Source organism: Eretmochelys imbricata, unplaced genomic scaffold (genome assembly GCF_965152235.1).
Source record: "Eretmochelys imbricata isolate rEreImb1 unplaced genomic scaffold, rEreImb1.hap1 Scaffold_34, whole genome shotgun sequence".
Taxonomy (NCBI): domain Eukaryota; kingdom Metazoa; phylum Chordata; order Testudines; family Cheloniidae; genus Eretmochelys; species Eretmochelys imbricata.
In genome coordinates, this window is record NW_027554346.1 from 245,523 (window position 1) to 267,718 (window position 22,196).

The 22,196-nt window shown below is 59.6% G+C and overlaps 1 protein-coding gene across 1 annotated transcript in view; it reads left to right on the forward strand.

Moving 5' to 3' along the window:
- The window catches only part of LOC144258678 (uncharacterized), an 83,696-nt gene that overhangs the window by 13,214 nt on the left and 48,286 nt on the right, over positions 1–22,196 (forward strand). The window contains exon 4 of the mRNA XM_077806869.1: positions 16,415–16,714. Coding sequence (XP_077662995.1) covers positions 16,415–16,714 — 300 coding nt within the window. The remainder of the gene's footprint in view (positions 1–16,414; positions 16,715–22,196) is intronic.

Below are 22,196 nucleotides of genomic sequence, written 5' to 3' on the forward strand. Positions count from 1 at the left end.
CATCGTGGGGCCTCTCAGCAAGACGACCCGGTCGGGGAAGAAATACATTCTGGTGGTGGTAGATTTTGCCACCCGCTACCCCGAGGCAGTGCCCTTAGCTTCCATTGAAGCAGACACCGTGGCCGATGCGCTCCTGACCATTTTCAGCCGAGTGGGGTTCCCCAAGGACGTCTTGACAGACCAAGGCTCCAACTTCATGTCGGCCCTGCTCCGGTGCTTGTGGGAGAAATGTGGGGTCCGGCACGACTGGGCCTCAGCTGATCACCCCCAGTCCAATGGGCTGGTGGAGAGGTTTAACGGGACGCTAAAGATGATGCTGAAAACCTTTATGAACCAGCACCCGCAGGATTGGGACAAGTACTTACCTCACCTGCTGTTCGCGTACAGGGAGGTGCCCCAGGAGTCTACCGGATTTTCGCCTTTTGAACTGTTATATGGGAGGAGGGTGAGGGGCCCCCTGGACCTGATGAGAGACGAGTGGGAGGGGAAGGCCACTCCCGATGGAGAGTCAGTGGTGGAGTATGTCCTGATCTTCCGAGAGAGACTGGCTGAACTCATGGGCCTGGCCAGGGAGAATCTGACCAGAGCCCAGAAGAAGCCTCTGGGGCTCTACGAGTTCCTGACCCTGCCTTTCGGCCTCAAGGGAGCGCCGGCCACCTTCCAGCACCTCGTGGACCAGCTCCTGAGGGGGATGGAGAGTTTTGCCGTGGCGTATATTGATGACATCTGCGTCTTTAGCCAGACTTGGGAGGACCACGTGTCCCAGGTTAGACAAGTGCTGGACCGACTCCAGGGGGCTGGGCTGACTGTAAAAGCGGAGAAGTGCAAGGTGGGGATGGCGGAAGTATCTTACCTGGGCCATCGGGTGGGGAGCAGCCGCCTAAAGCCGGAACCAGCCAAGGTGGAGGTGATCAGAGGCTGGCCCGCTCCCCACACCAAAAAGCAGGTCCAAGCCTTTATTGGGATGGCAGGATACTACCGAAGATTTGTGCCCCACTTTAGCGCCATAGCCACCCCCATCACTGAGCTATGCAAGAAGGGGAAGCCAGACAAGGTGGTCTGGACCGAGCAGTGCCAGGAGGCTTTCCGGGCGCTGAAGGAGGCTCTGGTCAGTGGCCCAGTTCTGGCAAACCCAGACTTTGACAAGCCCTTTGTGGTGTTCACCGACGCCTCAGACACGGGACTGGGGGCGGTGTTAATGCAGGAGGACGAAAAGGGGGAGAGACACCCCATCGTGTACCTGAGCAAGAAGTTGCAACCCCGGGAGGAAAACTACGCGGCCATCGAGAAGGAGTGCCTGGCCATGGTGTGGGCCCTCAAGAAACTAGAGCCCTATCTCTTCGCGCGACACTTCACCGTCTACACTGACCACTCTCCCCTGACCTGGCTGCACCAGATGAAAGGAGCTGTGATGAAGCGGGACTGTTCTTAATGGTTCCTCTGAATAGTGTGGGGGTGCCTCAGTTTCCCCTAGGCAGGTCTTAAGTCTCTAGGTGGTGGGGTAAGGGTGTATGATCGTTGCAGAGCCCTAGAGGGCAGGTGTGTGCAGGGGTCTGGACACAGAGAATGGCCGACACCCTGTTTCCTGGCCACTGATGCCCTGGGTCCTTCCCCCCTGCAAGGTGAGAGCTAAAGGGTTGGAGAACAAAGGAATCTGGTGACCTCCTGGCAGGGAAAAGGAACAAAGCCCAGAGGAGGAGGGGCTGGAGAGAGTTTCAGTTTGGGGCTAGGGGGTGGACGCAGGGAACCCCAGGGCTGGGGTCTGAGCTCCCTGCTCCCCAGAAGGACTTAACTGAGGGGTCCAGGTGGTACCCACAAGCTCTGTTTTGGACTGTGTTCCTGTGGTCCAATAAACCTTCTGTTTTACTGGCTGGCTGAGAGTCCTGGTGAAACGCAGGAAGAGGGGTGCAGGGCTTGGACTCCCCCACACTCTGTGACACCCTCCTCAGAGAAGGGCGGGGGACGGGCTAAGAAATGAAGAGGTTTTGTTTGACTCAGCAGGGACCGGGTAGAGCGGTCACTGACCTTGTCACTTGTCTGCTGTGTGCTCTCGCCATGTGCCGCTCTGTGTGTGTGTGTGTGGAGGGGGGGCTGGTTGGCTGCTCCCTACGTTGTCCCCCCCCAAACCCCATGGAAAGGGAATCCCCGTCTGGGCGTGAGTGCCCCCTGGGTGGGGTGGGGGGGGTCTCCCTTGCATGGTTCTGAGTCCAGGGGTGCTGGGGGAGGGGTGGCTCCAGCTGGGCCCCATTTCACCCCCTCCCCCTGGTGCAGAACCCCCTGCTTTGGCTGCTTCTGCAGCTGCTCCCAGCGGCTGGAGTCTCCGTCCTCAGCACAGCAAACGGCCCTGGCGGGCAGGCTGGGAGCACGGCCCAGTCAGACCGTCCCGGGTGTCCCGTTGGTACGGGGAGCCCGTTCTCCGGGTGTGGGGCGGTGCCGTGAGCCGGGTCTGACTTTTCTCTCCTAGTCCCAAGAGCAGGAGCGGATCACACCAGCGCCGCGATCGGGGCGACCCTGGGGATCCTGGTCGCAGGGGGAGCTGCGGCTGCGTTAGCCATTTACTGCCGGAGGAAGAGGCGGGAAGGTAACGGGGGACGGTGCCATTGGCCAGTGGGGGGCGGGGGGGGAAGGTGTCTGCGTGGCCCCAGAGGGAGCAGAGAGTCTGGGGAGGCCGAGGGGACAGGGACACAGCCAGGGACACCCCAGGGGCTGCGGGGCTGGAGGGTCTCTCTACAGACTGAGCCCCCTGCAGCAGGGCCCATCCCCAGGGGAGGTTTCACCCTCCTGCTCTCAGGGATCCGTCGTTCCTGGCCCCGAGCTCCGGCCGGACGCGTCTCCCAGAGCCCCCGACACTGACCCCCTGTGTCGCTCTGACCCCGTGTGTCCCACTGTCTCTGTCTAGGTCCTTACAGTGCAGGGGAGATGCCCCCCGAGGACCCAGCTGGGAGCAGAGACAAGACGCGCGGCGAGGACACGGTGCTGATGGCGAATGACGGGGTCAGCGATGCCGGGAAGGGGCCTGAGCAGCAGCCGCTGTTACCTGCTCAGGGCCAGGACCAGAGCGAGATTCAGGAGCAGGAGGACAGGGCACGGGTCACAGGTGAGGGGCAGGAGAGGAGAGCGACTCCAGAGGGGTCACGCTATGGGGTCGGTCACCTTCCGCTGCGTGTGCGTGTAGATCCCACAGTGGGAGGATGGGGGGACACTGCATGGGGGGGGGGTTGATGGGGTCATGTGGGGCCAGCAGTATTCACCAGCCCCCATGGCTCAAGCCCTATGCCTCAGGCCCCCCCAGAATCAGGAACTAGCTTAAACCCATTTCAGTTCTCGCAATGGAGGCCAGGAACCTAAACACTGGTGAGAGTCTGGGCCTAAATATCAGGAGATGGGGACGGATGAACTGGCCAGAGGCTCTGGGGCCTGAATTAACCCTTTGTACCCAGGCAGGGCTGGGGCAGCCTGTGGCCCCCCAGGCTCAGGGTAACCCGGGGGCTCTGGTTCTGCCAAACTGAGCAACTGACCCCGTGGGGCCCCTCGGTGACACCCCCCCCCGGCTCGGTTTGTTTCCCAGAAAGTTCCAATTCTTCTGGATCAAAAGCGTCTGACGTGGGCCCAAGGGCGTCATCCTGGATCACGCAGGGGGGCCCAGAGGCAGAGGGGCCATCCCCGAACACGGAGCCACTGGGGGAGACGGGAGCCCGGGATGAGGAGCGAGCGGGGGCAGCCTCCCCACAGACACGGCCGGCGGTGGAGGTGACATTCCCAGCCCAGCACAGTGCGGCTGGGGAGGAGGGAGAGACAGATCTGAACCAGCACAGTGGGGAGGCGATGGTGCCCACCAGCCAGCCCAAAGCAGGGGATCAGGGGGCGCCCGGCAGTCAGACCAACGAGAAGGATCAGGGGGTGCCTGACAACCAGACCAAAGCGGCTGCAAACACGGTGTCGGATCCTGCACAGGAGGAAGATGCCCAGGGAGAGGCAGGAGGTAACAGTGAGTGTTTGTGTGTGGGGGGGGGTAACATGGGAGGGAAGGGGCCCATGTCAACTGAACATTGTTCAACGTGCAGCCCACCAGGGACAGGTGCTGGGAGCTCTGTGAGACGTTCCCAGCAAGCCTCCACCGGTCAGCAAAGGGCCAGATGGCAAGTGCCCCATCCCTGGTGGGGTTCTGCCAGCATGGGCAGAGTCACTCCGAGGGGGCACAATCCATGTGAAACAACCGAATGGTAACCCATCGACAGCTGGGGAGCGCCTCAAAGGAGGGGCCGTGTCTTTCCTCTGCACGGAGAGAGCCCAGGACACTCCGGGTGCTGTTCAAATAACTTTAAGTGCAGATGTTGGCATTGCCCGACACTTCCCATTGTAAGCACCTGTTTTTGGTTGCTTGTAACTTTGCCAAACTTTAACTGCTGAGGCTGAAATTTCCCAGGCTGGGTGTCTGCCTCGAGCTCTTTTGTCCTGGAGTGCGTTTGTGTTTGTGGGTGTCATGGAGCGCAGGTCTGATGCTCTGGAACTGTTCTCTCTGAAGCCAGCCAGGACCCTGGGGTGGCGTGTCTGCCCGCAGGGCTCGCTGCCCAGGGCAAACAGCCACCTCGGCTCTGGCCTTCCCAGACTGACCTTGGAGCATCGAGCATCCCTGTTCACCGTATGCCTCCCCTTGGCGGGCCCACCTGGAGGGGACCCCCTAGGGAAGCCAGAGGGCCCTGCACCCCGACTTTGCAATCCACCATGACTCTCAGCCAGCCAGTAAAATGGAAGATTTATTAGTTGATCAGGACACAGCATAGCATAGATCTTGTTAGCACAGAAATCAATGACTTTTAGCCTAATCCATCTTGGGGCAAGGGAAGCCCAGAGCCATGGCCCTGAGCTCTCTCCCTGCACTCCCAGACTGCCAGTCCCCTCCCAGCTGCCTCCCCAGCCACACCCGTCAGCCCTCCCCCAGGAAAAAGGTGTTGGGCTCAGGTTACGAAGGGCTCCAGTGTTTATGTGCAAGCAGCTGGGCAGCCTTACCATCTAGGCATTGGTGTAGCACCCAGGGAAACTGAGGCACACACAGAGTGTTAGTATACAACAGTCGGACTTACATGCAACATAACAAGGTAAATAGGACCCCATTTAGTCACAGTGCTGGGGGGGGGGGTTCATCTAAAATGGTTGGGCTATTTCAATGAACATGTTTAGGAAAAACACTTTGTTTTGCTGAAGTCAAAAAATTCTTACAACTGCTGCACTGAGAAACTCATAGAAACATGGGTCTGGAAGGGACCTGAAAGGCCCCCTAGTCCCCCTCTGTGCTGAGGCAGGACCATGTAACCCTAGACCATCCCTGAGAGGGGTTTGTCCAACCTGTTCTCAAAAACCTCCAATGACGGGGCCCCCACGACCTCCCCTGGACGCCTGTTCCAGGCTGAGCTCCCCGCAGAGCTAGACACTGTTTCCTGATATTGAACCTAGAACTCCCTGGCTGCAGACGAAGCCCGTTGCTGCTTGTCCTGCCGTCAGTGGACATGGAGAACAATCGGTCGCTGTCTTTAATACAGTTCCTGTCCCATTGGAAGACTGATCAGGTCTCCCCCTTACTCACCTTTTCTCAAGATTAACCGCACCCCGTGTTTTTAACCCTTCCTCGCAGGTCAGGTCTCTAAACCTTTGATCAGTTTGTTTCTCTCCTCTGGAGTCTCTCCAGGTTGCCCCCAGTTTTCCCAAAGTGCAGCACCCAGAATGGCACACAGTACTGCAGCTGGGCCCACCCTGTGCCGAGCGGAGCCGGACAATGAGCTGTCGTGTCTGACGTCCGACCCTCCTGTTAATACACCCCTGGCTGATATTAACCTTCATGCACCTCCCTGCTTAGGAGTGGGGGCTGCAAATTTGGCAGGAGGGTCATTAGGAGTCAGAATTAGCTTTTGCCACCTGTGTGAAAATTGGTCCAAATTTAGCCCCGCTGTGCACCACTGACAATCACCATTGACGTGCTCAGGAGAAGCACGTGAGAGTTTGGCAGCTAAGTTCTCTGCACCGTCCATCTGCACCCAGCGTGCTCCGCGACCCCTTGCTCTCAGAGCGTGCTCTGGGCCAGGGCTGAGCGGGGCTTGCTCTGTGCTCCCACTGGGCGCAGGAACGGAGAATAGGGAGGTTGTCTCCCCACTGTATTTTCCACAGTGAGCATCCGATGAAGTGAGCTGTAGCTCACGCAAGCTTATGCTCCAATAAATTGGTTAGTCTCTAAGGTGCCACAAGTCCTCCTGTTCTTTTTGTGAATACAGACTAACACGGCTGCCACTCTGACACCTGTCTCTCTTGTGCTTTCAATGCCCCCCACCCCCAAGCTGGCACCCAGGTGCCGTGGAGAAGGGGAGGAGCAGTGAGGGAAGGGCTGGGCTGGGGGGATAGAGACAGAAAGGACCGGCTGGGCTGGGACATGGCTGTGAGGCACTGGGAGACGTGAGCAGAAGCGTGGCAACCACTAGACGACGCTCCCCTGCCGAGCCTGCAATGGAACAGGTCACGGAGCAGGGAGCGGGCGGATTGACCTGGGAATGTTGCGTGGGATTTTTGCAGGTACCCGCTGCGTTGGGGATGGGGATCTCAGGGGTGACTTCACCGGAGGGACGATACCTGAGCCTGTAACCTGAGCCCAGGATGGGGGTTGGGGCCAGGTGACGCCTTTGCCAGGGAAACTGTACAAAGGCTGGAGAAGTGGGGGGGCAAGGCTGGGTGAGACGGCTGGAGAGGGTTTCAGCTGGGAGTTGACTGGGGAAACAGAGGGAGCCCCAGGGCTGGGGTCTAAGCTCCCTGCCCCCCAGACGGACCTGACTGAGGGGTCCTGTTGTCTGCACCTACAAGATCTGATTTGGACTGTGTTCCTGTCGTCTGATAAACCTTCTGTTTTACTGGCTGGCTGAGAGTCACAGGGAATCGCAGGAAGAGGGGGTGCAGGGCCCGGACTCCCCCACACTCTGTGACAGATCCCAAGAGTTCTGTGTCTCCCCCTTCCTCTGCTGTCAGCGGGTCGCTGTGACACTCTTGTCCCCCATAGGGGCCAACTCCGGGGGTGCGCTGGGGCTCAGGCACCCCTGGGAAAAAATAGGGGGTGCTCAGCACCCACCAGCCACAGCGGTACTGGGGCCCCAGGCTGGCCACCGATCAGCTGTTGGGCTGCCTCCAGAGGGGGCCAGTGGAGCAGCGAGCGGCTGGCAGGAGGTGCTCGGGTGAGGCAGAAGACAAGCAAGTGGCCCGCGTGCAGGGGGGTCCTTGGGGGAGGGGGCAGAGCAGGGGCAGGGCCTCTGGGAGGGGGTGGTGCAGGGGCAGGAAGAGGCAGAGTGAGGGTGGGGCCTTGGGGCGGAGTGGGGGTGGGGCCTCCACTGGGGAAAAAAATTCAGCACCTGTGTCACCCCCCTGTAGTGCCTGATCCACACAGAGGATAACAGCCTACTGCTGCTCCACTCACCCCCACCATCAGGGCAGTTGTGGCCCCACACCGACTCCTGACCCCTCTCCCGGGTAACCCCAGCACCCCTGAGGTTGTGTGTGTCACAGGAGTCATCCAGGGGAGCTCTCGCTGGGTGAGGGGAGGGTCTGGCAGAGGCTGCTGGGGACATGGGGCCTGGGGCCAGGTCAGACAAGATGGTGATGGGGGGGCGTGTGTCAGATCTCCAGGTGCCGTAACTATAACGTGCAATTTCCACATGTTCTAGACCCACAGGCTCCAGTTCTGTACGAGATCTCCCAGTCAGACGCCCTGGCTCCCGGGAAGCAGGTAACACTGAGCTGCCAAATATCCAGGTTCTACCCCAAGGCGCTGAGCGTGACCTGGTACCGACAGAAAAGAGGAGAGCCGGTGTTCCGGTGCTTAGACACTCTGGGCACCCACAAGATTGTCACCCCAGACCCCACAGCCGCGCCAGACGGGAAATCCTACAGCGTGACGTCCCAGCTCCGCTTCACCCCCTCGGTGCCCGAGGATGACGGGGCAGAGTACCTGTGTTCCGTGGAGCATCAAACCCTACCGGAGCCTGAAGGAAAATCCACTGGGCCGCTGGAGCTCCGAGGTACGAGCGAGTGGGACCGGGCAGAGCCGCGCTGACGCTGGGGTTGTTGTGGCTGAGGAGGTCTCTGCTCTCAGGCACCTGGGGTGTTCAGCGTCGCTTTGGGCTGAGCCTCCTCCCGCCGGTTCCCAGCACGTGGGGCGGGTCCTGGAACGTTTGGGGACTTGCCCGTGGGCTGCTCGCAGGTTCCCCCCGTGCTGGGGAAAGAGGGTTCTCAGGTCTGGAGAGAATTGATGGGCGGGTGCAGCAGCCCCTCTGTTTAAAACGGGGTTCAGTTTTCCACTTGAGGCAGGGACTCACCCTGATTGTTTCGCAGGAGGAGAACAGTGTGTCCTCCCCAAACTCACGGCCCAGGGTCTGAGGGCAGAGGAGGAATTTTCTAGGGAATTTCAACTAAATCTGGGATCTGGTTTGGGAATGGGACCTTTGAGAAGGTTTTACCTAAAGCATCCGACCTTTGTTGACACTGTTTGCTAATAACAGCTGGGTCTGTCTCCTTCCCATGGTTGCCATGATTAAACCCCACTGACAACCAGCGGCAAAGGGACAGGCGAAGACATTAAGCTGTAATTAAGCAAAGCGATTAATGGTGTACCCAGTCCTTGCTCTTATGCTCACAACTGGCCCTTGCCCAGGGGAGCTGCTGCTCCCCACACCGTGCCGTGGGGCTGACGCCACCTCCTGGGGTTGAAGCTACTCAAACCCTCAGCAGGGATGGTCCCTTTTCCACTCCCGAGGCCGCCCTCAGTAAAGATGGCTGCTGTCTCCTGTTGCTGACTCTACCGGCTGCCCTCAGGAAAGGTGGCCGACCACATGAAAATGAGGCTGCCCGTCCCAAAGATGGCCACCATCTCCCATGGTTTCCATACACCAGTAGCCAGGCTGCCCTCACAGGAGAGCCCCTTCCCCACCCCCCACGCTCCTTGGCTGGGAAACGGGGCAGGAAATTGTGAGGCGACATCTGTGCCGTGAGCCCCAACGAGACCACAAGCTCCATCGCAGGAGTGAAGGCGCCCGGCCAGGGTTATTGCCCACGAAGCACGGTCCTAGTGCCCGGCTCAGCGGTTACAGGGGCACGAACACACGTGTGCCCGTCGCTACGGACTAGCTCAGGGAATGGCGGGACTTTCCGTTCCCCACTCAGCTGGCCAAGGACACCCCCTCTGAGACCCCTCTGTATACACCGATACAAACACGATACGCGTCGCCCCTCGGACCGAGTTAGTTCCCGCCCGTCACCTTGTACACGTTGGTTCGGTCAAACCATCTCTATCCCTCACCCCGTCAGCCTGACCTTACCTTTAGGAGGGGTCAGTGTGTTCTCGTTACCTTTGGGGGGCTGCTGGTGAGCGGGAGGGCGGGGGCGAGGGGAGGAGCTGATGGGGGGCTGCTGGTGAGCGAGGGGGGTGGGGGGGAGGGGAGGAGCTGATGGGGGGCTGCTGATGGGTGCTCAACATCCACCATTTTTTTCCGTGAGGGCTGCAGCCCCAGAGCCCCCTCGGAGTTGGCGCCTATGTGCCCAGCACGTGGCCTGGCAGCCTGAGAGCTCTCTGCCCCGAAGCGTAACACAGGCCTTGCTGACTCATGAGGTGTAGTCCCCGGCTCCGGTCTGTCCCTACCCGCCCCTTCCCCATCGGGGTCTGACTCAGTTCTCTGGGGAGACACGTTCCAGGTCTCCCCCTTACCAGCCCCTGCTCTCACTGACGCTCCTGCTGTCTCCCTGCAGCCCAGCCACAGGTGTCCGAGATCCAGGTGTTACCGCACTGGGAGCCCCGGGAGGAGGTGCCGTTTGCTGTCCAGATGCAGAACTTTTACCCCAGGGAGATTCACCGGATCCAGTGGACCTGGGACGGGGCAGGGAGCGGGAGAGACGAGACCCCAGAAGTCAGCCAGAACCCGGATCTCACATTCAGCGCTACCAGCGTCTGGAGAATCCCCAGCCGGGGACTGAACCGTCCGGAGCTCAGAGTCCGAGTGACGGTTCAGCAAAGCCCCCGAGAGCCCCCGATCGAGAGAGAGATCAGAGCCGGGGACACAGGTGAGGGGGGCCCCTTGGGGTCGGACGGGGAATGAGCAGGAATCGCTGCCCCCACAGGGTCCCTGAGGCATGAATGAGGTTTGGGAGCTAATATTCCTCGTCCCCCTTTCCGGGTGGAGACGCCGATGGGTCGGGGTGTAACAGAGTCACACCCGGGGGTGATTTTATGGGGTAACAGCCCCACGGAGGGGTCAGATCTCTCCTGTCTGAAGTGAAAGGGGAGAAGCCCCCGCCAGACCCCGTATCCCCTTTACAGGGCCTGTAACTGTCTCTGGATGTTTCATTCCCCAGGTCTCCTGCGGCCCCCGGAGGTGTCGGAAATCTCCCAACCCGAGTCAGTGACGGCGGGGGAGGAAATCACCCTGAGCTGCCGCATGGCGGGGCATTTCCCTGGGGTGCTGTGTGTGACCTGGCTCAGGAGGAACAGGGGGGCTGGGGCGGCTGTTCGTATACTGAACTCGGCCGAGTACAGAATCGAGCCCGGAGCTCCCCACACACAGGACGGGAAAAGCTTCCAGCAGGAGACGAGACTCCGCTTCACCCCCTCGGTGCAGAGAGACCAGGGGGCAGAGTACGTCTGCCGGGTGGGACACGTCATCCTACGGACCCCAGTGGAGAGACGCAGCAGGGAGCTGCAGGTCACAGGTCTGATCTTTCGTCTTGAAAAGCCTGCAACTCATACAGGATGTTAGGAATTTCCCAACTGGAGCAGGCCAGGGCCCCTCTAGCGCAGCACCTTCCCCTTGACAGCGGCCAGGGCAGCTGCCCCAGAGGACAGGACAAACCCCTGCCGTCGGGGGCTACAGCCTAACGCAGGTGGTTACCCCAGCTGGTGAGGACTCAACATGGTGTGTTGCACACACGCACCCCTTGTGAGAGCGCTTCCTGGCTGCACCTTTCCTGGCTGTTGTGTGGGTGACCCACTTCCCTGGGCCCCGTGTGCTTTAAGCCTCCAGAGTCTGACCAGAGTCCAGCCACAGCCCAGGGCTTGGGCTCTCTATGCCTACTTGTGGGGTGCAGATCCTCTGCCTTGCACCCCCCCCGAGAGCTCTGACCCTGTGCTCTCGCTGCCTAGCCCCGGGATCAGTGATGCCCCCCCAAACCCCACTTCCTCCCCCTGTATCTCAAACACACCGTCGCCAGAACTCCCGCTGGGTGGGCGCTCTGGGGTTACAGTTTCCCTCTTAAGCAGCATAACAGGGCGGCTTGCCTTGGGCTGGGGGGAAGCTCTCCAGGCAGGGAGCCTGGCAGAGACCCTGGCCAAGAAGCAGGGCAGAGTCTGACAGACACACCCTTGGGGAGGAGGGGGCTGGGCCCAGCTGAGAGGGGTATAAAGACTGTAGGAGTTTGTGCTTTGTTTTTCAAATACTTTGGGCTGCTGGGGGAGAGACTGACCTGGGGTTGGGGCTGAGGGGCCTGGAAGACTAAATAAATGGGATCCCTTGTGGGGTTTGTTTGAACTTCTATTTGAACTGGGTGAGTTCTTAAAGGGGCCCCGAACAGGGGGAAACTGAGGCAGGAGATGCAGCGTGACTCCTGGCCACGCGGGGACACCCAGGAGACAGCTGTCCCCACTCCAAGGGACAAGCGATAGTGAAAGCCAGGGCACACAGATTTGCACACTCCATATTTAGCAGCGTGAGAAACACAGATCTAGACCAAAGCAATAAACCGTACATGTGTTTCCCTGCCTCAGTTTCCTCACCACTCTGGAGCATTCCTTGTGCTGGAGTCAGAGTCCTCTGGGGGCATGTGGGATGGTTTTTCTTCTGAATCCTGGAGTCTTCTCTAGCCCCACAAGCCGTCTCTGGCCCTAGCTGGTCTATGCCCATCCTCTCTCCTGCTCAAAGCTGCCTCTTCCTGTCCCAGTGAGTCTCCTGAGTTTTTACATCCCATCAAAAACCCCTGGTTCCTTTGTTTTCCTGCTGGTGATTTCCCACTCTCTCCACTTCCCCAGCCCCCTGAAGAGAGGTAGGATGAAAGTGGCTCTTCTAGGCTTGAGCGTTACCTTAGGGAAGGGCTGGAAGGACTGACGGAGACCAGAGCCCTTGGGGAGGTGGGGAGGAGGGGTGATGCCTGGTAAGTTGATTAGCCCGCGTGTAGATACTTTGGTTGTTTTAATGTGTTTTTTCTCGAATGCTTTTACCTCCAGAATAAAGGGGCCAGCGTAGAAGGGCTGGGTGGTACCTGGCCTGCACCGGTTACCGTCTCTGAGGAGAAAAGCAAAGCAGAGCCGCTGGTGGCCAGGCGGTCCGACTCTCCTGGGGAGCTCACGGCGTAGGCAGGGTGCTGGGCAGCCTGGAAATACGCCGGTCAGGAGGGAGAGCCATGCAGATTCCCACCCAAGAGAGGTGACAGCTGAGAGCGGGTGCTGTTGCTGGACCACGATGGGGGACACAGGTGAACTGGGACGTACATGGTGGCTGGGCAGCCCACCTGGAGAAAAGTATAAACTCAGGGACACTGGCATCACCACGGCACCTCTCCTCCCCCGCCCGCTCACTGAAGGCAACAGGGTCGTTTGAAAGACAAAGAATCATTTGAACTGGGGGGGGGTCCTAACGGGAAAAGCTTTCCAGTTAGCACCGGCTGCTGTCGGTTTTTGGGGAAGAGAAATCTTATTGCTCCAAATTTGACTCAGCTGGATAAAGTTTAAAGAAATTAGACTGTGGTTTTATCTTTTATTTCTTTTTGTAACCAACTCTGAACTTCTATGCTTATACCACTTACAAGCCCTTCACATCTCTCTTTCTGCAGTTAATATTGTTATTTTAATGTTTTATCTCAGCCAGTGTGGTTTCGACTGAAGTTTGGGGAATTACTCTGGTTACAAACGCTGGTGCGTATTCGTACCCTTTGATGGTATGATGAACTAATTAACGAGCTTACGCTGATCCAGGGGGGTCTGGAGCTGTGCAAGAGGCACATTCCTGGGGGGCCAGGCTGGGGCTGGGAGATGTGCGGGTGTCTCCCTCTACACCGTGCAGGAGGGGCCGGCAGAGCCTGTGTGTAACTGTGCGGGTTGTATGGACACAGGCTAATGGCTGGGGGAGAGCCAGGGCTGGAGGGACTGCTGGTCACTGGCAGAGTCGTAGGAGAGGTGCCCTGGGCTAGAAAGTTAAGGGGGTACAGCAATTGCCAAGTCCAGGTTGTACCCCAGGCCATATCACACCCCCTCTACCTCCATTTCCCCCTCTCAGTCCCACTTTAACCCCCTCCCCTCAGCCCTCACCCCAAAATACTTTCACCCCCCTTCTCATACAAGCCCACAGTCCTGTCTCCCCCATGGCCCATCCCCTGCAAACCACCCACGCTGCCCCCTGGCCTGGCCTGGCCTGTTGTCCCCCAACGATCAACTCAGTTCCCATTTTTCCTCTGCCCCCACAACTCCCCCACCCCGAGCCCCGAACTGTCCGTGGACCCCGCGTGGGGCCTGGGCTGTAACATCCGCTCTGGCCTCACGCATCCTGCAGAGCTCTTCAGCTTCCCGCGCTCGGGGCCACCCCCGGCACTGAGCCCAGCGCTGTCCCCACGACAGGGGTGGCCCTGGCTTCTCCGGGCAGGATCCCCCTGAGGTCCCGGGGTGGGGCCTGGCTCCCATGGGCAGTGCGGGGTGACTGGCAACATGCTGGGAAGGGGCGTCTGCTGCCCCCTGCGGCCCTGGGACCCTGCTCATGGCAGGAGCCTTTGGAAATGGAGCTGAAGGGCGGAACTGGCCATTGGGGGACTTGAGCCCTGTTTACACTCGCGCCGATCAGTGGAGCTGCTCCAGTGAAAGGGGCACAGCCAGCCCCCCGGCCTGGAGCGGCGCGGAGCTCCCTACACGGAGCAACCCAGGCTGGGGCAACAGGGGCAAGGCCTTGCCCAGTGCTGGCTCCAGCAACCCCATGCGGCACCCAGACCTAGTGTGCCCAGATCCCAGCCACAGTCCCCGAGCGCCAGCCCCAGAGGGGCCCTGCTGGGTCTGGCTAGGACACCCCCAAGGTGGGTGAGCTGCTCGGAGCAGCTCCCCATGTCTCCTGGGGCCGACTGGAAAGCTGGTCTCACCTCTGCGCTGGGAGGAGCAGGAGCGGCCCCGAGCCTGCAGGGCTGTGCGGGGCGGGGCGGTGGCTGGTTTCTGTGCCAGGAAGGACTTGGGACTCTAAGGCGATTCCTGCCTCTTCACCTGCTTTTATGGCCCTTCCTGCATCGTTGTGGGAGGGAAAGCGAAAGCAAATTCGCTCTCAGCCCCAGACATGGCGACTCTGTGGGGACAGAGGGCAGGGACCATGGAGTTGGGGGGGGTCTCCTCGTCCCCCTCCTCTTCCTCAGGGTGACCAGTAAGTCCAGGCCCCCTGGTGTCCCTGCGGGAGGGCAGGGCAGGGTTGGGCCCCGGGGCTCCCCAGCAGAGTAAAGTCCCGGGAACGGGCCCTGGGTACCGGTGGGTCAGTCACTGCCCAGCTCTGCCCGGCCTGAGCCGCCGAGTCTGCCCTGAGCCCGTGTGAATGCCCCAGGGTGTGACAGGAGCCGGGGGAGGGACGGGGGAGCCGCGGGGGATCCCGGGGGCAGGAGAGGGGGGTCGGGGTCTGAGCCAAGGGACGGTGTGACAGGGTTAGGGCTCACCCCTGCGGCGCCTCCTGCTGGTCGTTGGGAATTCGCTCTTTCCCCACCTGGAGCGCCCTCTGGAGCCCGGTGACCCGCCACAGCTCTGGCCCCCGTGTCCCTCACAGACCCCGGTGCCCCCTTCTCTGGGGTTCTGCCCCCTGGCAGCACCCCCACACTCTGCCTCTGGGTCTCCCCTTCCTGGGGAGCCCCCAACCCACTATCCCCACCTTGCCGCAGTCTGGGCTACTGCCAGTCATCACCAAGCCCCCGCGCCCTGGGGCAGACTGCCGTGTAAAGGCCTCTCATCGTAGGTGTAACCCTTCTGCCCGTCAGAGTTGGCAGCAACAAGGGCCGGGTTCAGTATCTAGGGGATCCGTTCCAATAACACAATGCAAACCGGCTCGAGCCCCCACCCAGTGACCTGGGACAAATCTATACCACCCCCGCTGGGCGCCTCCAAGAGGCAATACTTCCCCTCTCGCAAACACAGAGTCTGAGTGTGGCAGAAAGCCTTTTAATAACAGAGAGAAACAATGTGGCATTACGTTGGGGAAACACCACCAACAGGATCCATAACACAACCCATGAGCAAAAACCCACCCCAAGCAAACTGGGGCGTGCCCTTTCCCTTTGGTTCTGGAGTCCAGCAACCCAAAATCACCCAAAGTCCCAAAAGTCCAACGACCCAAAAGTCTCTGTCCCTGGTCAGGGCAGCCCCAGAGTTCGAAAGTTTATCTGCCGAGTTTTACCTCCCAACCTGGGTGGAGATGCGGGGGGGTGGGGGGGGGAGAGAAGAGGTAAGGGGCACTGTGACGAAGTGGGACTGTTCTTAATGTTTCCTCTGAATAGTGTGGGGGTGCCTCAGTTTCCCCTAGGCAGTTCTTAAGTCTCTAGGGGGTGGGGTAAGGGTGTATGATCATTGCAGAGCCCTAGAGGGCAGGTGTGTGCAGGGGTCTGGACACAGAGAATGGCCGACACCCTGTTTCCTGGCCACTGATGGCCTGGGCCCTTCGCCCCTGCAAGGCGAGAGCTAAAGGGTGGGAGAACAAAGGAATCCGGTGACCTCCTGGCCCGGGAAAGGGACAAAGCCCAGAGGAGGAGGGGCTGGAGGGAGTTTCAGTTTGGGGCTGAAGGGCAGACGTGGTTGTCTGGCTCACTGCCCCCCAAAATGGACCCAGCTGAGGGGTCCTGTTCTCTGCACCTACAAGCTCTGTGTTAGACCATGTTCCTGTCGTCTAATAAACCTTCTGTGTTACTGGCTGGCTGAGAGTCCCGTCTGACTGCGGAGTTGGGGGGCAGGACCCTCTGGCTTCCCCAGGATCCCGCCTGGGCGGACTCGCTGTGGGAAGCGCCCGGAGGGGCAGAGGAGGCTGAATGCTCCGAGGTCAGACCCAGGAAGGTGGAAGCCGGGTGAGCTGTGTGTCCTGCAGACAGGCTGCTCCCCGAGAGGAGACTGCCCCAGAGTCCTGCCTGGCTTCATGGGGAGCAGCTCCAGAGCATCGCCCGGGGACTCCGTGACAACTGCGCACCCTCAATCACCATGTCTGAAGCGCCTTCCTACATCCTACTGGGGTAAAACCTCACAGGTGACCCGCGGTGTTTTGTGCACCAGAACAATATAGATTTATTGCTGGTGGGACATGGGTATATCTGTATAATTTAGCTCAGATTGGCTCATGGGGGTAACCCAAAATTATGACATATACGTCCAGACACGGCCCCAGGACTGTCTCTCTCGTTCCAGGTGCTCCGCGAGTCTCCGTCCCCCGGCGAGCGGCCGGGAGAGGCACAGCCAGCGCCTTCCCCTGCCACGTGCGGGGATTCTACCCCGGGGACGTCACCGTCGCCTGGCTGAGAGACGGGCGGGTTCTGACCGACGTCACCCCGTCTGCCCCCCAGAGGAACCCGGACGGGACCTTCAACCTCACCCTGACCTACACCTTCACCCCCACCGCGAGCGACTCCGGCAGCCTCTTCTCCTGCCGCGTCAGCCACGCGGCTCTGGCTCAGCCCCTGCGGGAGGGGTTCCCCCTGGATGTCACAGGTGAGGGGGGGCTGGGCTCCCAGCTGCGTGTTGTGTGCTGAAGGGTGCACTGCGTTGAGTCTGACAGGGGACCCCAGCAGAGACCCAGGATGGTACATTGGGGGAATACTGGGGGTATGGGGTGGGATGCTGGAGCCCCCAGGGCTGAAGGGGCCCAGTACCGTAGTGGGGGCCGGCAGGAGGCCGGAGGAGGGCTCAGGTCTGACTGTGGCTTTATAACAGAAATGCCAGGGTAGCTGGCACCCTCTGACCCCCAGCTTCCCCCCGCCCACACACACACCCCGCAGGCCCCAGGTTGGGGACAGAACAAGGCTGTACTTCTGCCTGACAATATACACTGTGAAGGGACAGGCCCAGTGAGCCCCAGGCAGCCCTGCGCCTCCATCCTGCACCCCCTGGCGGGTGGGGGCAGCGCGGGGAGGGCACAGCACCCCACGGGGAGGTGCCGTGAGCCAGGTCTGACTTTCTCTCCTTTTCCCGTCTCGGGGCAGGAGCGGATCACACCAGCGCCGCGATCGGAGCGACCCTGGGGATCCTGGTCGCAGGGGGAGCTGCGGCTGCGTTAGCCATTTACTGCCGGAGGAAGAGGCGGGAAGGTAACGGGGGACGGTGCCATTGGCCAGTGGGGACGGGGGTGTCTGCATGGCTCCAGAGGGAGCAGAGAGTCTGGGGGGGGTGTGCTGAGGGGACAGGGACACAGCCAGGGCCACCCCAGGGGCTGCGGGGCGGGTCTCTCTACAGACTGAGACCCCTGCAGTAGGCAACTCGCACCTCCTGATACTGGGGGGCACAGTGTACAGGGGGACAAGTGACCGCCCCACTTGTTGTCTCTAGGAGGAACTTTCAGCCCCACCTCCCTGGGCCAGGGCAGCCATTCCCTCCCGCTGGCTCCTGGGGGGCTGGGGCCCCAGGGCCACGGGCAAGAAGCATGTGCCTCTGGGCTTGTCTGGGGCCAGCCCTGGCCCTGGGAGACTCACAGCACCAGGGTCTCCCCACAGGTCGCAGACACCTCAGTGTGGGGCGGGGGCGGGCAATGCCCCCACCTCCAGTGCTGCAGGGGCCAGGGAACCTGCTCCCAGCGCCCCCCCCCAGTTACCCAGCGCCCCGCTTGGGGGCTGCCGTGCTCTGCCTGCCCCAGCCAGAGGTACCTGCGGGGGTGTCTCTGTCCTTCTCCCACTGCGCCTCCCCCCGGCTCGCTTGGCCGCTCTCCCTGGCAGCTGGGGGCTGGAGGGACCCGCTTCTCACGCTTTTACCTCTGGAGGGACTTTGCTACAAACTGAAGCTCTGGAGAATGGGCTGATCACCGTGCCCCTCCCGTGCCGACCCACTCTCTCCCCCCGTGCCAGCCCAGCGAGCCCGGGCCGAGGCGGCCGAGTGGGAGCTGCAGGTCCTGCAGCAGAAGGAGGCTGAGCGGCAGCAGAAGCTGGAGGACGAGAAACGCAGCTACCAGGAGAACCTGGGGCAGCTGGAGGAGAAGCTGGAGGGCGAGAGGAAGAAGCTGCTGGAGGAGCAGGGCAAGATGGTGGATCAGAAACTGAAGGTACCGGGGGGGGGGGTGCTAAGGGGGCAGGATGGGTACAGCCCGGGCAAGGGCACCATTGCCACCGGCCTCAGCCTGCCCGGGGGTGGGACTCCCGTGCGTGGGGCAGCCGGGGCGCTGGCAAATGACAGGCAGGGGGCGGGATACCGGGCTAGATGGGCCCGTGGGGCGGATCCCCCAGAGACGGGATTGCTGGGGGGCGCAGTGTGGGGAACGGCGTGTGCACAGACAGAGCAGGGCCCGTCCCCTCCAGCAGGGGGCGGCAGGGACACGCCCACACCCTGGCCCCCCTGCCCTGGGTCCCCGTTCCCCCCAGGCCAGCCCCACGCTGTTGCCGGGACTCCTCCCTGCCTGTGGGGTGGGGGCTGTCCCGTGGGGCTGGCTGGGGATCCCCCTCACGCTGTCGCTGCCCCCCAGAAGCTGGAGGCCCTGAGGAAGGAGGGGTCCCAGGAGGAGGCCAGACACACGGAGTGTGAAATCCAGCACCTACAGCAGCAGATCGAGGAGATCCAGAAGCCCTCGTGGATCCAATTACCTTTGCCCATGATATCCAGCTTCATCGGCAATGCCGCCGGGGCCGTCAGCAACTTCATCCGGGGCGTGTTCTGATGGGGCCCCCAGCCTCCCACTCGCCTCTCTACCCCAGCGCCGTTCACTCACGGAACCCTCTGCCACAGGACGCTCTGCCGGTGAGCAGCTTAGGAATGGGTCAGCAAAGGGCTGGGTCGTTCCGACTGCAACGCTGCCAGCTCTCCACCCTCACGCTTCACGGCCGGGGCTGGGTCAGGGAATCATAGAATCAGAGAATATCAGGGTGGGAAGGGACCTCAGGAGGTCATCTAGTCCAACCCCCTGCTCAAAGCAGGACCAATCCCCAATTAAATCATCCCAGCCAGGGCTTTGTCAAGCCTGACCTTAAAAACTTCTAAGGAAGGAGATTCCACCACCTCCCTAGGTAACGCATTCCAGTGTTTCACCACCCTCCTAGTGAAATAGTGTTTCCTAATATCCAACCTAAACCTCCCACACTGCAACTTGAGACCATTACTCCTTGTCCTGTCCTCTTCTGCCACTGAGAATAGTCTAGAACCATCCTCTCTGGAACCACCTCTCAGGTAGTTGAAAGCAGCTATCAAATCTCCCCTCATTCTTCTCTTCCACAGACTAAACAATCCCAGTTCCCTCAGCCTCTCCTCGTAAGTCATATGTTCCAGCCCCCTGATCATTTTTGTTGCCCTCCGCTGGACTCTCCAATTTCTCCACATCCCTTCTGTAGTGGGGGGACCAAAACTGGACGCAGTACTCCAGATGAGGCCTCACCAGTGCTGAATAGAGGGAAATAATCACTTCCCTCGATCTGCTGGCAATGCTCCTTCTAATGCAGCCCGATATACCATTAGCCTTCTTGGCAATGAGGGCACCCTGCTGACTCATATCCAGCTTCGTGTCCACTGTAATCCCCAGGTCCTTTTCCGCAGAACTGCTGCTGAGCCATTCGGTCCCTAGTCTGTAGCGGTGCATGGGATTCTTCTGTCCTAAGTGCAGGACTCTGCACTTATCCTTATTGAACCTCATCAGATTTCTTTTGGCCCAATCCTCTAATTTGTCTAGGTCCCTCTGTATCCTATCCCTACCCTCCAGCGTATCTACCACTCCTCCCAGTTTAGTGTCATCTGCAAACTTGCTGAGGGTGCAATCCACACCATCCTCCAGATCATTAATGAAGATATTGAACAAAACCGGCCCCAGGACCGACCCTTGGGGCACTCTGCTAGATACCGGCTGCCAACTAGACATGGAGCCATTGATCACTACCCGTTAAGCCCGACAATCTAGTCAACTTTCTATCCACCTTATAGTCCATTCATCCAGCCCATACTTCTTTAACTTGCTGGCAAGAATACTGTGGGAGACCGTGTCAAAAGCTTTGCTAAAGTCAAGAAACAATACATCCACCGCTTTCCCTTCATCCACAGAACCAGTTATCTCATCATAGAAGGCAATTAGATTAGTCAGGCATGACTTGCCCTTGGTGAGTCCATGCTGACTGTTCCTGATCACTTTCCTCTCCTCTAAGTGCTTCAGAATTGATTCCTTGAGGACCTGCTCCATGATTTTTCCAGGCACTAAGGTGAGGCTGACTGGCCTGTAGTTCCCAGGATCCTCCTTCTTCCCTTTTTTAAAGATGGGCACTACATGAGCCTTTTTCCAGTCCTCCGGGACTTCCCCCGATCGCCATGAGTTTTCAAAGATAATGGCCAATGGCTCTGCAATCACATCCACCAACTCCTTTAGCACTCTCGGATACAGCGCATCCGGCCCCATGGACTTGTGCACGTCCAGCTTTTCTAAATAGTCCCGAACCCCTTCTTTCTCCACAGAGGGCTGGTCGTCTCCTCCCCATGCTGTGCTGCCCAGTGCAGTAGTCTGGGAGCTGACCTTGTTCGTGAAAACAGAGGCAAAAAAAGCATTGAGTACATTAGCTTTTTCCACATCCTCTGTCACTAGGTTGCCTCCCTCATTCAATAAGGGGCCCACACTTTCCTTGGCTTTCTTCTTGTTGCCAACATACCTGAAGAAACCCTTCTTGTTACTCTTAACATCCCTCGCTAGCTGCACCTCATGGTGTGATTTGGCCTTTCTGATTTCACTCCTGCATGCCCGAGCAATATTTTTATAATCTTCCATGGTCATTTGTCCAATCTTCCACTTCTTGTAAGCTTCTTTTTTGTGTTTAAGATCAGCAAGGATTCCACTGTTAAGCCAAGCTGGTCGCCTGCCATATTTACTATTCTTTCTACACATCGGGATGGTTTGTCCCTGTAACCTCAGTAAGGATTCTTTAAAATACAGCCAGCTCTCCTGGACTCCTTTCCCCCTCATGTTATTCTCCCAGGGGATCCTGCCCAACAGTTCCCTGAGGGAGTCAAAGTCTGATTTTCTGAAGTCCAGGGTCCGTATTCTGCTGCTCTCCTTTCTTCCTTGTGTCAGGATCCTGAACTTGACCATCTCATGGTCACTGCCTCCCAGGTTCCCATCCACTTTTGCTTCTGTCACAGAGTCCCCGGGCGATGCTCTGGAACTGCTCCCCATGAAGCCAGGCAGGACTCTGGGGCAGTTGCCTTCCTGTGAGCAACCTGTCTTCAGGACACAAAACTCACACGGCTTCCACCTTCCTGAGCCTGACCTCGGAGCATTCAGCCTCCTCTGCCCCTCCGTGCGCTTCCCACAACGAGTCCGCTCAGGCGGGGCTCCTGGGGAAGCCAGAGGGTCCTGCCCCACAACTCCGCAGTCAGACGGGACTCTCAGCCAGCCAGGAAAACAGAAGGTTTATTAGATGGCAGGAACATGCTCTAACACAGAGCTTGTAGGTGCAGAGAACAGGATCCCTCAGCTGGGTCCATTTTGGGGGGGAGTGAGCCAGACATCCCCCTCTGCCCTTCACTCCATGTCCCAGCCAGCCCTAAACTGAAACTCCCTCCAGCCCCTCCTCCCCTGGGCTTTGTCCCTTTCCCGGGCCAGGAGGTCACCTGATTCCTTTGTTCTCCAACCCTTTAGCTCTCACCTTGCAGGGGGGAAGGGCCCAGGCCATCAGTGGCCAGGAAACAGGGTGTCGGCCATTCTCTGTGTCCAGACCCCTGCACACACCTGCCCTCTAGGGCTCTGCAGTGATTATACACCCTTACCCCACCACCTAGATACTTAAGAACTGCCTAGGGGAAACTGAGGCACCCCCACAATATTCGGAGGAAACATTAAGAACAGTCCCACTTCGTCACACCCAGCTCCCTGTTCACCCTTGGAACCCCCTGCCACAGGACGCTCCACCGGCGAGCAGCTTAGTAAAGCTTAGTTCCAACTGCAAAGCTGCCAGCTCTCCACCCCCACGCTTCATGGCCGTGGCTGGGTCAGGGAGGAATATGTTGCCCCAGACGGCCTTGC